Source organism: Lutra lutra, chromosome 8 (assembly GCF_902655055.1).
Source record: "Lutra lutra chromosome 8, mLutLut1.2, whole genome shotgun sequence".
Lineage (NCBI taxonomy): Eukaryota > Metazoa > Chordata > Mammalia > Carnivora > Mustelidae > Lutra > Lutra lutra.
The window spans coordinates 50,827,660-50,843,179 of NC_062285.1; the positions used below are offsets into that span (position 1 = coordinate 50,827,660).

General features: G+C 52.5%; 1 protein-coding gene across 1 annotated transcript; it reads left to right on the plus strand.

Moving 5' to 3' along the window:
- Positions 1-7,277: 7,277 nt before the first annotated feature.
- Positions 7,278-15,016, plus strand: ZBTB39 (zinc finger and BTB domain containing 39). Its single transcript, XM_047742209.1, has 2 exons — positions 7,278-7,412; positions 8,906-15,016. Exon 2 carries the CDS (start codon positions 8,950-8,952, stop codon positions 11,083-11,085), a length of 2,136 nt encoding a protein of 711 aa, XP_047598165.1. The 5' UTR covers positions 7,278-7,412; positions 8,906-8,949; the 3' UTR covers positions 11,086-15,016.
- The last annotated feature ends 504 nt before the right edge of the window (positions 15,017-15,520 follow it).

A 15,520-nucleotide genomic window follows, 5' to 3' on the forward strand; every position in this document is an offset into this window, starting at 1 on the left:
AAGTATACTTCCTGTAAACATGGGAGAAGCTCAGGAGGACCGAGTAACTCCCTAAAACAGCCTGAGCCACCGCCTTAAATACCATCCCCAGCTAAAGACAAAAGAAGATATTGGGGGTGGGGAGCCAGTTATGGGGGGTTTTCAGGCCAAGCCCGGTAAATAAGGGAGTGATTGTTATGCATATTGAGGTCCCTGCCTTCTCCACTGATGAGCATTTCTGGAGATTTAAGTCATCCTTGTCTTCCTAGTACAGAAAGAGACACCCGTGCAGATAAAGGTTTCTCTTATAAATATAACTTCTGTGTTTCCAGAGCTTCTCCCGCGTCTGCCGTTTTAAAAAAATAAGTAGCCGAGGGGGTGCCGGGGTGGCTCAGTGGGTTAAACATCGGCCTCTGGCTTGGGTCAGAATCACAGTGTCCCAGCATGCAGCCGGGGGCATGGGGCTCCTTGCTCATTGGGGTGTCTGCTTCTCCCTCTGCCCCTCACCCCACTCTTGTGCTCTTTGTCTCAAATAAATAAATAAAATCCTAAAAAAAAATAAAAAGGCAACCTAAAATAATCCTTATGCCAAAGAGGCATTTGGGGGTGGTAAATTCTGCTCCCCTTCAGGGACGACAGGCTGTAGGAAACAGGTTGGGCTCTCAAGGTGCAGTGGGAGCCTGTGAATTCCTCCCTCTGGCCACCCAGGTGGGCGGAGGGGCAGCAGCGATTTTTCAGACATGGAGTGTTCGGGAGGCGCAGACCTCAAGTACTTGTTTATTCATTGGTTCATTCAGTCAAGCAGGCTTTTTTTTTTTTTTTTCCCTCAAGCAGGCTTTATTAAGTACCTGTCACAGGACCAGATAGTGTGTGGTGAACCATGCCAGGAGTAGAATCAAGAACCACAGAGCCCTGTCTTCAGGAAGCTCTCAGCCCAGCGCGCTCAGAAGTTCACAAACAACCTGACTTCATTTTTACCTTTTTCTGCAACGTTTGGAGAAGCTTCTGGGACGATGAGATGTAGGACAGGGTAGAGCATGACAGTTTAGAGTCGGGATGCCATGCCCCAGGGTGAGGAGGGGATGGCCCTCCACCTGGTCGATGAGGGCAATTCAGAAAACCCGGGACTGCGGGGATTGGGAACGTCCCCGCAGCTGCTCCCTCTGTGGCCAGGCCGGCAGTCCCCGGGCTGTGTGGGAGTGGTATGGAGGCCGAGAAAAATTAAGGCCATCCCACCTCAGGTTTAGCCTTAGCATAAGGACAGCCATCTTAGTTCTGGCAGCCATCTCAGACCCCTGTGCCCAAGGGCTGAACTTTCCCCTACTTTACTTTAGTTCTAAGGACCCCCACCCTGCTCTAGTAACAAGAACCCCCACCCTGCTTTAGTAACAGGAAGCTCCACCTGCTTTAGTTCCTGAGACCCCCACCCTGCTTTAGTAACAGGAAGCCCCACCCTGCTTTCGTAACAGGAACCCATAAATACCCCTGCCTTAGCTAAGCTCGGGGTCCAAGTCCCTACTCCGTTGTGTCGGGTGTACTTGGGCCCAACCTTAAGCTTGTTGGATAAACCCTCGTGTGATTGCATCGGTGTTAGCTCCTTGGTGGTCTCTCGGACGTGAAAACTCGGGTATAACATTTGGAGGTTCCACCGAGACCTGGGAGACGCCCAGGACCCCAACCAGGAGGGTCTTGCACCGGTTGGTGAGTGCACTCGTTTATATCTATTTGTGCGCATACTTTGGGAGCTCCAATCTGCATTTTTACCTTTAGGAATTCCAACTTGTATCTGGGTCGACATTGGCTCAAGCGGACGCGTGGCAGGCCATCGACCGGGGGGGGGGGGGGGGGGGGGGCTTGAGAGAGGTCCCTTGCCCCCGCAGGGGGTTCGAATCCCCCACCGTTTTGGGGGTTAGAGCCTCCCTAGGCAGTCACCAGGGGGTTCGGGTCCCCTGCCGTTTCAGGGGGTCAGAGTCCCCTTAAGCAGTCACCAGGGGGTTCGTGGTCCCCCAAGGCAGCCGGGGGTTCGAGTCCCCCTAGGTGGTCAGGCATCTTGTTTTTGTTGTCAGTTGTGCTGTTAAATGTATGGGAATTTTGTCTGTTGTGCTGGTTGTTAAGTTTATGGGAATTTTTGGAAGAGGTGTCCCTTACCCCTGCCTGGAGGACAAGATCCTCATCTGTGAGAAGAGCCGGCTGCCTTTGTGGTCAGATTCTCCCTTAACTTCCTTTCAGTTTTGTCTTCGTGGCTGCGCCGGATCATTTGTCTGTGTGAGTGTGTTCTTGTTAATTGTTGTAAGTGTATGTGCCTTGTTGTGGACTGAAGACATGATGGGACAGACACAGACTACCCCTCTGTCCCTGATGATTAACCACTTCTCGGACGTCAGGGAGAGAGCTCATAATCTGAGCACAGACGTACAAACGGGAAAGTTTCCGACTTTCTGCATGTCTGAGCGGCCAGCTTTTAATGTAAAATGGCCCCGGGAGGGAACCTTTCAGCTGCCTCTTATCCTACAGGTTAAGGCCATCATCTTCAGAGAAAAACCACACGGCCACCCTGACCAAATGTCTTGCCAGATGGCAAGACATGACAGAGAATCCTCCCTCCTGGCTTAAACCTTTTCTCCCTCCCAAAGCAGGACCTACACCCAAGATCCTGGCCTTGCAGAAACCAACTCCTAAGTCTAACAAGAAAGCGGAGTCTAAACCAAAGACTCCGATTTACCCCGTCTTCCAGACACTCCCACGGAGGACCTGATCTTTCCGCCGCCCTACCAGGTCTCCCCCTCCCCGTCTGCCCCTCCAGCAGAGGCATCAGGGGCTGTCAAGGGAATACCACCCCCCGCAAGTGGAGGGGCCCCCATGCATGGGCCAGTGGCAGGGACATGTGGATGGATCCATCGAGTGGCCCCAGCCTCAAACCTGGGACCGGCCGATTCCACTTGTCCTTCACCTCCTCGATGTCCCACCTCGATGAAACGGGGGGACAACCAATGATATATTGCCCATTCTCTACTAGTGATTTATACAATTGGAGAACTCAACATGCAAAGTTCTCTGATAACCCAAAAAGATCTGATTGGTCTTTTGGATACTGTTCTTTTCACCCATCAGCCCACCTGGGATGACGGTCGGCAGCTCCTACAGGTTCTCTTTACTGCTGAGGAAAGAGTGAATCCAGATGGAAGCCCGGAAGTCCGTCCTGGGTGACGACAGACAGCCAACTCAGAACTCCGATCTCATAAATGCAGCTTTCCCCTTGTCTCAACCGCTTGGGACTACAACATGGCAGAAGGTAAGGAGAGGCTCCGGGTCTACCTCCAGACTCTAATGGCAGGTCTCAAGGCTGCGGTACGCAAGGCTACCAGTCTGGCCAAGGTATATGATGTAAAACAGGGTAAAGATGAGAGTCCGGCGGCATTCCTAGAAAGGATCATAGAGGCGTTCAGACAGTACACCCCTATGAATCCAGAGGCCCCAAAGACCAAAGCTGCCATAGTTATGGCTTTTGTTAGCCAAGCCGCTCTGGACATTAAAAGGAAATTACAGAGGGTAGAAAGACTAGGAGAGAAGAGCCTACAGGATCTGATAGTGGTGGCAGAAAGAGTCTATAATAACAGAGAGACCCTGGAGGAGCAACAGCTAAGTGACTGTCAGACTCGGAACCTGGCTAAGATCCTACTGGCCACGACCATGGATGACCCACATGAAAAACAGAGACGTCTCAAGAAGCTGGCTTCAGGAGAAGCTTGCCCTTGACCCCAAAGAGCCAAGACCTCTTCGCTTTTGAATGGGCAGACCTGGAGAAGGGTATCAGTGGCCAACTCACCTGGAATCAATTACCACAAGGATTCAAGAATTTGCCCACCATCTTTGACGAGGCACTGCACGAAGACTTAGGTGAGTTCCCTGCCAAACACCTTAATCTGACTCTATTACAATATGTAGATGATACCCTGTTGGCAGCAGAGGACCAGGAAACATGCTTACTAGGCACCAAGGACTTGCTCCAAACAATAGCAACTCTGGGATACCAGGCTTCAGCTAAGAAGGCCCAGAACTGAAGAATGGAGGTGAGCTACCTGGGGTACAAATTAAAAGATAGACAAAGATGGTTAATGGATGCATGGAAGGAGACCGTCATGAGAATCCCACAGCCTCAAAATGTCCGCCAGGTACGTGAATTCCTAGGGTTGGTTGGGTTCTGCTGATTGTGGATCCCAGGTTTCGCTGACATAGCTAAGCCCCTCTATGAGGCCATGAAACAAAAGCAGGACTTTGTATGGACTGAGGCCATGGACAAAGCCTTCAATGACCTTAAACCAGCCTTGCTTTCAGCCCTGGCACTCGGGCTGCCTGATCTGACTAAGCCCTTCCATCTTTACGTGGATGAAAAGGAATGGGTGGCAAAGGGAGTCCTAATTCAATACATGGGCCCCTGGAAGAGACCGGTGGCATACCTCTCAAAGAAATTAGATGCCATGGCCGCTGGATGGCCTCCATGTTTAAAAATTATTGCTGCAGAGGCCACCAAGGTTAAAGATACAGATAAGCTGATTATGGGGCAGGAACCATATGTCACTACCCCACATGCCATTGAAGGGGTACTCGAACAACCCCTGGACCAATGGATCAGCAATGCCCGCTTGACCCATTACCAGAGCTTGTTTTTGAACCCTACCAGAATTTTGTTCCAGCCGCCAACAGCCTAAACCCAGCGACACTGCTCCCTAACCCTGACGGGGACCCCCCACCCACATGACTGCCAAGAAATCCTGGCTCAGGTGCACGGAGTCAGAGCCCATCTCCAGGACCGAATGCAGATGCATCGGAATGCAGATGACACCTGCTATACGGTATACAGACGGCAGTAGCTTTGTCCAGGAAGGAATCAGGTATGCGGGGGCAGCTGTGACCACAAGACAGAGAGTGTCTGGGCGGAACTGTTGGTGGCTGGGAGTCTGCCCAACGCGCAGAACTGATTGTGCTAACCAAGGCGCTAACAATGGGAGCAGGCAAGCGGATAAATAACAATACTGATAGCAGCTACGCCTTTGCCACAGCCCACATTTATAGAGAAATAGAGAAATAGAGCCATTTATAGAGAAATAGAGCTCTTAACAGCAGAAGGAAAGACTATTAAAAACAAGGCAGAAACCCTCTAGCTCCTAAGGGCCCTCTGGCTGCCTAAGGCAGTGGCCATTATCCATTGTCTAGGACATTAAAAAGCAGACACGCCAGTGGCCAGGGGAAACAGGCTGGCCGACTTAAAGGCAAAAGAGAAAGCTCTTTCAGTGGACCATGTCTTAGTGACCACACTGCCCGATCCAGGAGCACCGAGCTTGCCAGACAACCCCAACTACGCTGACGAAGACTTAACAATGGATTAGGCGTCTGCCCGGGACACAATGCCTACATGGCTGGTGGATAATCAGCTGCTGCTGATTATGCTGCAGTGTAATCCTACCAGAGGAACTGGGACGGCGACTCCTATCCAAAATGCACAGAAGTACACACATGGGAACAAAAAAAATGGAAGACTTGGTGCGACATGCAAAGATCACTATCAAAGACTCCCTATCAAAGATCGAACAGATTGTGGCAAACTGCCACGCATGCCAATTAACTAATGCCACCGCCCATGGATCTAACCTGGGCACCCGGATCCGGGGGGGACCGCCCAGGAGCCTACTGGGAAGTGGACTTCACCGAGATAAAACCTGGAAAATACAGATACAGGTATTTACTGGTATTTGTAGATACTTTTTCAGGATGGACAGAAGCATTTCCCACCAAACATGAAACTGCACAGACCGTGACCAAGAAACTGCTGGAAGACATCTTACCGAGGTATGGTTTTCCTGTTAAGATTGGATCAGACAACAGACCAGGATTCGTCTCTAAGGTAACACAGGGAGTGGCACTAGTACTTGGGGCAGATTGGAAATTACATTGCGCATATAGGCCCCAAAGCTCAGGACAGGTAGAGAGGATGAACAGAACATTACAAGAAACCTTGACTAAATTAGCCTTGGAGACTGGCAGGGATTGGGTGACTCTCCTCCCCTTCGCCCTATATAGGGTGCGAAACTCCCCATCTAAGATGGGACTTACCCCTTACGAGATCATGTTCAGTATTCCTCCACCTATTATTCCCAGTTTAAAATCTGAGTTGCTTGCTGAGTTTGATGATCACCAACTCCTTTTCTCCCTCCAAATGTTACTACGAACCCATGAACAGGTGTGGCCTAAGCTGAGGGCCCTCTACGAGACTGGGCTACACCCAGACCCCCATCGATATCAGCCGGGTGACTGGGTGTACGTCTGGAGATACCAACACCAGACACTTCAACCATGGTGGAAGGGACCCTACATTGTGATCCTGACCACTCCCACCGCTCTCAAGGTCGACAGGATTACTCCCTGGGTCCACTACACCCACATCTGGCCAGCTGACCCACATGCCATTCTCAAGGACTTCATCCCAGAATGGAAAAGTCAGCCCGACAAGGACAATCCCCTAAAGCTAAGACTGTGCCGTTCTCACTTACTCCACTAATGTTGCTTACTTTTGTCAAAGACAGAGTCAGTACAGTTCAGCTCATGGTACTCAGACAGCAATACCAACCATCGGACCTTGTTGCTGAGACCAGCCTGGGCCCATGATTGGGGGCCTTCCTTAGGTTCCTCTGAGAGGGGGAAATGTGGAGGCTGAGAAAAATTAAGGCCATCCCACCTCCGGTTTAGCCTTAGCCTAAGTATAGCCATCTTAGCTCCGGCAGCCATCTCAGACCCCTGTGCCCAAGGGCTGAACTTTCCCCTACTTTACTTTAGTTCTAAGGACCCCCACCCTGCTTTAGTAACAAGAACCCCCACCCTGCTTTGGTTCCAGAGACCCCCACCCTGCTTTAGTAACAGGAACTCATAAATACCCCTGCCTTAACTAAGCTCGGCGTCCAAGTCCCTACTCCGCTGTGTCGGGTATACTTGGGTCCAAGCTTAAGCTTGTTGAATAAACCCCGGTGTGATTACATCGGTGATGGCTCCTTGGTGGTCTCTCCTACGCGAAAACTGGGGTATAACAGTGGGAGGTGGGGCCTGCAGGGGTCCCCAAAGGTGCTGGAGGAGAGCGGAGTCTCCGCCGGGCTTTGGCCCGCCCCACCCCTCTCCCGGCCCCGCCGTTGGGGGGCGCTGCCTCCTCCCGGGCGGCTGGGGGCGCTGCGGCCAAGCGGCGGGGGGCGCTGCCTCCTCCGGGACGGCGGGGGGCGCTGCGGGCCGGGCGGCGGGGGCGGCCCGGGCGGTCGCGGCGAGAGGCGCGGCGGATGGAGAGTCTGGCCGCGGCCGGCGGCGCCGCCTCCTTGTCGGGCCAGGCACGGCGGGCCGGGGCCTTTGTGTGAGGCGGCGGTGGCGATGGTGCTCGGGCCCCGCGGAGCCGGGTAAGCGCGGCGGGGCCGAGGGCTGACTCGGGTCGAGGCCCGACCCCCGTCCCGGCCTTTCTCTCGCTCTCGCGGGGCTCCCTCCTGCCCGCTCCCGTCGGCCGGACCCATCATACCCGGCCGCGCGCCGACCCCGGCCGGTCCCGCCGCCCATCCTTTAGCTCCCGTCTGGCCCGGCGCCCCCGGAGCCGCCCCGGGGGGATCCCCTGCCGCTTGGGGAGCGACCGAGGTGCTCGGTGGCCCCCGGATGGACCCCCCTGGCCCGATCCAACCCTGTTCTTGCTGGGTTTGACCCTCCAGAGGAGAGACTGCGGCACCACGGGATTGTTGGGGTGCCTTCTCGGAAGTTCCCAGTGTGCCCCCCTTCCCACCCTCCACTCAGGCTTGCCAGTGCCCCGACCTGATGTGTGGCCGCCAGGGCCCGGGAGACCCTTCCCTGTATCCCAGCAAAGCGCAGAAGCTTCTTGGACCCCAGAAAAAGTTGGGAGTTTGTAGAGGTGGTGAGGTGGAGAAAGGGGCTGTGTTGCGCGGGACGAGTGCTGAGACTGAAGGAGAATGCAGCTAGCTTGTCTTCCTCACTCATGCAGGACTGGGTCGGGGGGAGTGGGATCCAGCAAGCTTTTAGGAGTCTTGCCAGTATAATTAGATGCCCTCTTAGGGCATTAAGTCTTTTCGTTCTGACCAGCATATGCATAGATCCCAAAAACGGTGGTTTAAAAAAAAAAGGCATATATAAGTAATAGTAAATGCTACAGTGTATTCTATTTTGCTTTATTTCTTTGGGTTTTCAGTGTTTTAGCTTAATCTTAAGCATGAGGAGGAGGAGACAGCAGTATCTGGATGGCTCTGGGTTACAGTAAGACAAGAGATTAGGCAGGTAGGTGGTTTAGGGAGGGAGAGATCAGAACTCATGAATGAGCAAGAGGTCTATTTAGGGACTGGAAGGACAGAGCATTGATAAGAAAATAAAAGAGCAACCTTCTCTTGCACTCAGCAGCTAATGGAACTTTGGTAATTATGTTCAAGTACTTTTACGGCGTTTGTAAGAGAAGGGAAAGTACTGAACGAGATAGGAAAGCTTGTATTGGGGAAGAAGTTAGGAGATTCATTTGCGCCCTCCATCTGCTAATGAAGTGAGGGATTGTGTCTGAGAGGTTGCCTCTGACTTGGCCCTAAGGTACTAGCTTCTGTCCCACCAGGCCTACCCCCTCTCTTACTGACTCTCACAGATGGCGCTATCAGATTTTTTCAATACTTTCAGGTTTTGTTGTGACTGCTCTGTCTCTGGGAACATGCAGGGAGAGAGATCATTGTCCCGTCACTTGTCCTTGCCCCCGGCAGCATGGAGCAGCTTGGGGTCATCTATGAGGTGTCCCTTGGCTCCTCCCCGCCCAGGGCTCACAAACACTCAGACTGGCAGTATTTTCTTTGGCAGAGCTCCTCGTGTGCAGGGATGTGTTTGGCCATCCATCTCTTCCTTTTGCTGTCCACAGGTGAACCGTGCTGATACAGAGGCAACGTCCTAGGAGCTGCTAAGATGGGCATGAGGATCAAACTGCAAAGCACCAACCACCCCAACAACCTGCTCAAGGAACTCAACAAGTGCCGGCTCTCGGAGACCATGTGCGATGTCACCATTGTGGTGGGGAGCCGCTCCTTCCCGGCCCACAAGGCCGTGCTGGCCTGTGCGGCGGGCTACTTCCAGAACCTCTTCCTGAATACAGGGCTGGATGCTGCCAGGACCTACGTGGTGGACTTCATCACCCCTGCCAACTTCGAGAAGATTCTGAGCTTTGTCTACACGTCGGAGCTCTTCACAGACCTGATCAATGTTGGGGTCATCTATGAGGTGGCCGAGCGCCTGGGCATGGAGGATCTCCTCCGGGCCTGTCACTCCACCTTTCCTGACTTGGAGAGCACCGCCGTGGCCAAGCCCCTGACCAGCAGCGGGGAGAGCCACTCCGGTACCCAGAGTTGTAGCTCGGCAGAACCTGCCTGTCCGCTTGGAGACCTCCGGGGGGGCGGGGAGCACTTCGGTCCTGATAGGAACTATGTGTTACCTAGTGATGCTGGAGGAAGCTGTAAAGAGGAAGAGAGAAATGTCACCAGTGACACTAACCATAGCTTGCCTCTGTCGCAGCAGCCCATGCCGCCAAAGACGGAAGACCACGACGGCCCTGCTCCTTTCAACCCCGTCCCTAGTCTGGTGACTCAGCCAGTCCTAGGCACCGTCAGCATGGGCATCCAAACCAGCGCGAGCTCCTGTCAGCCGTACAAGGTTCAGAGCAACGGAGACTTCAGCAAAAACAGCTTCTTCCCCCCTGACCGTGCAATTGACATCGCCCCGGGGACCAACTCGTGTCTGAGCAATAGCGACCACTCCAAAGATCCGGGCTTCGGGCAGATGGATGAGCTCCAGCTGGACGAACTGGGGGATGATGACTTGCAGTTTGAAGACCCCACCGAGGAGATAGGCACAGCTGAGGAGGTGATTGAGTTGAGTGACGACAGTGAGGATGAGCTGACTTTTGGCGAGAGTGACAACCGGGAGAATAAGGCCATGCCCTGCCAGGTGTGCAAGAAAGTTCTAGAGCCCAACATTCAGCTCATCCGACAGCATGCTCGGGACCATGTGGACCTGCTGACAGGCAACTGCAAGGTCTGCGAAACCCACTTCCAGGACCGAAACTCCAGGGTGACCCACGTTCTGTCCCACATCGGCATTTTCCTCTTCTCCTGCGACATGTGTGAAACTAAGTTCTTTACCCAGTGGCAGCTTACCCTCCACCGACGGGATGGGATATTTGAGAACAACATCATCGTCCACCCCAACGACCCCCTCTCTGGGAAGCTGGCTCTCTTTTCTGGGGCAGCCGCTGCAGAGTTGAAGTGTGCTGCCTGTGGGAAGGCACTGGCCAGAGATTTCCATGCAGTCCGAGGACACATCCTTGACCATCTGCACCTGAAGGGCCAGGCCTGCAGTGTCTGTGACCAGCGCCACCTCAACCTCTGCAGCCTCATGTGGCACACGCTGTCCCACCTGGGCATTTCCGTCTTCTCCTGTTCCGTCTGTGCAAACAGTTTTGTGGACTGGCACCTTCTAGAGAAGCACATGGCCGTGCACCAAAGCCTGGAGGATGCCCTCTTCCGCTGCCACCTGTGCGGCCAGAGCTTCAAGTCGGAGGCCGCCTACCGCTACCACGTGAGCCAGCACAAATGCAGCAGTGGCCTTGACGCCCGGCCCACCGCGGGGCTGCAGCACCCCACTCTCCAGAAGCGAAAGCTGCCGGCGGAGGAGTTCCTGAGTGAGGAACTGGCTCTGCAGGGCCAGCCCGGGAACAGCAAGTATAGCTGCAAGGTCTGTGGCAAAAGGTTTGCCCACACGAGTGAGTTCAACTACCACCGGCGCATCCATACGGGCGAGAAGCCATACCAGTGTAAGGTGTGCCACAAGTTCTTCCGAGGCCGCTCGACCATCAAGTGCCACCTGAAGACGCACTCGGGGGCCCTCATGTACCGTTGCACGGTCTGTGGCCACTACAGCTCCACGCTCAACCTCATGAGCAAGCACGTGGGCGTGCACAAAGGCAGCCTCCCACCTGACTTCACCATTGAGCAGACCTTCATGTACATTATCCATTCCAAAGAGGCGGAGAAGAACCCGGACAGCTGACTGGGTCCCCACGGAGCCAAGGGCAGCTCCCAGGCAGCAGCCAGGACGTTGATTTTCTAATGGCTGTTGGGCCCTCTGCAGTTTTCAATTTGGCCTTGCTAGGAAATTCTGTTCTGTCTTGTGTTGAAAGAGGAAGAAAGAGCACACAAGCTGTTACTGTTTTTGAGAAGCAATGGCCCTATCATGTTTACCTCCTTACCTGTTCTTGCCCACGGTGGGCTGTGTTTTCGAGTCTTCGGAGGCCGGGCTTGGGATCTGGTCAGGCAGTTGATGTCAACTAGATCCCCTGACTAGATCCCCTCTCCACACCTCTCAAGTTTTAGTTTACTGATAGGTATTTATGCTGCTAAGAATCCAACCAACAGCCTCACTGAATAGAGGAGGTGGAGAGAGGTTTTCACTGTGGGTATTATTGCCAGATTTCCAACTGGGATGCCCAGCTCTGAGAGAGATTTGGGGAATGTGGTCTTTCAGAAAAGACTAGTCTGCAGGGCAGCTCACTTCAGGCGCCAGGCCCGGCCCTCAGCAGATGGGACGGCGGCGCCTGCTCGTTTCCACGCTCTCATCTGCTGGGGGGAGGAAAATCTTTCGGCAGCTAGATCCAAACTGGGGGCAGAGCTTTCTGTTTAGGTCAGAAAGCTTTGGGATGAATCCTTGCTGGTCAGAAGAGGTGTCCTCCAGGGCCGCCAGAAGTGGCAGCCTGGACGGACAGGAAGGGAGTCTTCTCTTTTCTCCTCGATTCCAAAGAAATAAGATTTTATGGAGTTGTAGCCCAGGTGGTTGGTTAGGCCTTCCCTGTGGGGCAAAGAGGACAGGGAGCCCTTTGATGCAGTCATCTGTCATCTGGCTACCTCCGTCGACCTTGAGTTTCCTGGTGGAGAGGTGGGGATGTCTCTGACAGCAGCAACCTTGCCTTAATTTACATCCAGTCTCCCACCTAGAAGTGTGTTTGACCTGTGGTGTAGATGAGAAGACCCCACGGGGTGGCGGAGTGATGGACTGTGAGCCCTTCAGGATCGAAGGGACCCAAGTGTAGCGGGATGTGCGGTCTGTCTGTCCCAGTCGGGTAACCTGTTGTTTACTTTGTGCTAACTGCCAGGAGCTTTGGCAGCTCACCTTTGACCTGCTGGAATTTATCCTGATCTGTCATTGCATCGCCACCAGGGGGCGTTATTGGACGGCAGCTGGTGCAGGCCTGCCCCAGGTGGCTGGGATGGAGTCTGCCCAGTCCTTGGGGCTGGTTGCTCCATTCTCTGTGGCTTTTGAGGGGTTCTTGCCCAAAGAAGGCTTGAGGGAGAGGGCCTTCGGATCCCGCATATTCACAAGGTAGCACCTCAGTAACTCATACTACCTCAGCCTGCTCAGGCGAGCTCTGGGAGTCCCTGGCCTAGGCCCTGACACTGCCCTTGGGGGGACTCAGCAGCACCCGGGCTGTTTCACAAGCGAGTGGTTTTAATTAACTCACAGAGCCTTTTCGAACATTGATATTTATTTATTTTTGCTTTTATATACATAGTACCCAGCATCTCTTTTGGATAAGTGACTTAAGGAAAATGAGTTTCTCCCCAGTGAGTAGCCATAGTCCAGGGGATGGTCCTGGCCAGAGGTTTGGAAATGGGGGCTCGGACTCAGGGAGAAGGTGTCTAGCCTTTAAACAAGCGACTCCTTTTCTTTCTGTCCAGATAGTCTCTTGCAGAATAAGCCCAGGGAACCCTTTAGGTAATGGATGTGAGTTCTAGAAAGTTGGAGCTTATTAAATTCCTCGGCCTTTCCTGCATGCGCTTGAGTAGATAGGGGACCGGGTTGAGGGGAACAAGTTAAATGAAGGAACTTTTTGCACATTTTCTCATCCTTCCTAAACTTGGAAAGCTATATTAAGACACACAGGCAAGCCAAAGTTCCGTCCCTGTCAGACTTGCTGCCTCTCTCTCTAGCCCTAAATTGGTAAAGCCTCCCAGTTGGGGTGCCTGGCTCTCTGGTGGGGTGACTGTTCCATGAAGGGATGTGTACCAGTGGCCGCTTTTCGCCATCGAACTTGTTATTCGTCCCCTCAGGTCATTCTTGTCAAGAAAGCAGTGCTGAGACTTTCTGTCCCTGACTGGCTTCTCCCTTTCTTTTCCCGCACTGACCGTTGGAAATTTTAAGAAGGCGAATGTGCGGAAGACCGCCGTCAAGTATCTGCTAAGCTTTTGAAGGCTGAGTGATCCCTCCTAGACTGTCAATGAGGACCAATTTTTGAACGGTCAGATTTGAGAGAGGTGGTACTTACTGGAACCCAGCCAGCTGGCCAAGCATGGATCAGTGTGCTGGAGAAATCCTTTTCCTTAACAGAGGGCATCGTGGATGCTGGGTAGTCTGTATACTTAACCTGAAACTGTGAAGTTTTCCCTTTTTACCAGTAAACCAAAAAGCAAATCCTTGAACCTTGCCCCTGAAACACTAAACAAAAAGCTGCACCCCCTGATCGTCCTGAGGCCAAGCGCTTGATTGGGGGGTGGGGGGTGGGTTGCGGTCAGACGTGTAGCAGGGGTCAGTAGCTTGTGAGGCTCACTGACCAAACCCCATTTCTCTGCTTGTCCCCATATTCACACCTGACCCCTCCCCCTGTTTAGAGTCATGTTTGCTGCCTCCACCTCCAGCTCACCCTTTTCCGAACTGTTTTACTTGAAACTCTATGTTGTGGCAAAGGGCACTCTGGGATCCCTGGTCGAAGGTATTCATTTTATTTTGAGTTTTTTAAACTTTTTTTCAGCCTTCTGTTTTGTTGCCCCTCTGCCTTGGAGCCCAGTTTAGCAGTCTGCTGTAATGTTCTGAGGTTCTCTCTGACCCCCTGAATGTCTTTTCTCCTCCCCTTCTTCTCTGTTGTTCTGTACTCAGGACCAGCTACATAATTTGCAGAGTCCTTTGTTTAAAAATGAAGAATTTCAAGATGGCGACTGTAGAGCATTAAATCAGGCACGAGGCTATTCCTGACCTGTTCCTTAAGGGAAGAAGGTAATACTTGCATAGCACGTCAGAATAAACAGCAGAGACTGCTTTTGGCCACAGGAAGGGGTCCGTCTCCCGCCTCTCCTGTGAGCCGGTGCTGGCTTGCTGATGCCGTAGTGCCTGCTGGGAAGCTCTGCTACATTTTAGTATTTGGTCCTACATTTTAAGACCCCAGGGAGTCTCTATAGTTTATGGCTAGGTGGAAAGAAAGGAGGTGGGGGTTGGGCCCGGGTGACCCCTAAGAACCAGGAAATGGGTAAACTTTTTTTTTTTTTTTACTTTATTCCCTTCTGATCCATCAGCACCCCTTTGTCTCCAGGACAAACCTTTGGGCCTAAATACCTTCTCCCAGTCAGGTTTTGCTACTGATGAATTTTCTTTGTCTTCTAGCCTCTTACTGTGCCCTGTTCCTGAGACTACTCAACTTTGGAAGTGAATTTAAATCCTTTTCTAGGTGGACACTGATTTTGTTGGTGTGGGAGTGGGCTGTGGAGAAGTCTGCCCGTCCGGATGTCCCCTCACATCCTTTGCTTCAGTCCCGCCCTGATTGGGTCAGGAAGCCGGGGGCACACAGCATTCATTTCACTGTCATCACTCATCGGCAAACTTAAGATCAGAATGAAAATGAAACTGTTTTGATCTTGCTGTTTCTTTAACACCCTTCCCCTGTCCAGTCCACCCTTCCCTCCCACCTCTGCTAGTGAAAGTCTCTTATGAAACCGAGAAGAGTTGTTGACGCCTAACTTCCTTCCATTAAATTAATAAGTACTGACCTCCTAATATTTAAGTGTTTACTATCTATTGCTGTAAAGTTTTGTATATTTTGTAAACTTCTTTTCCCAAATAGTAGATGTCTAAAATCGTTGTACATCTGATTCTTTTATATTCCATTGTTCGGCACAAAGTGTGGTTTTTATTTAGAATAAAAAAAGGAAACTTGAAACAGGAATTCTTTTCCTCTTGACTGGGGTTACTCTGTCCCTTGAGTTCAGAAGATTGGGGCCCAACACTCGGTAGCGGCAGCATTGTACTCAGCAGATGCCAGGATTCTTTTTAAAGGATTTTCTTTATTAGAGCATGAGCAGAGGGGAGGGGCAGAGGGAGAGGGAGAAGCAGACTCCCCACTGAGCCCAGAGCCCAACTTGGAGCTCTATCCCAGGACCCTGAGATCATGACCTGAGCCGAAGGCAGAAGCTTAACTAACTGAGTCACCCAGGCACCCCTGATGCCAGGATTCTTTCGGGTAGCACAGTTTCTTTTCCTTTTTTTTTTTTTTTTAAGATTTTATTTATTTGAGAGAGAGAAAAAGCACAAGCTGGGAGGGAGGCAGAGGGAGAGAGAGAAGCAAGCTCCCTGCTGAGCAGGGAGCCCGACACAGGGCTCAATCCCAGGACCCTGAGATCATGAACTGAGCTGAAGACAGATGCTTAACCAACTGAGCCACCCA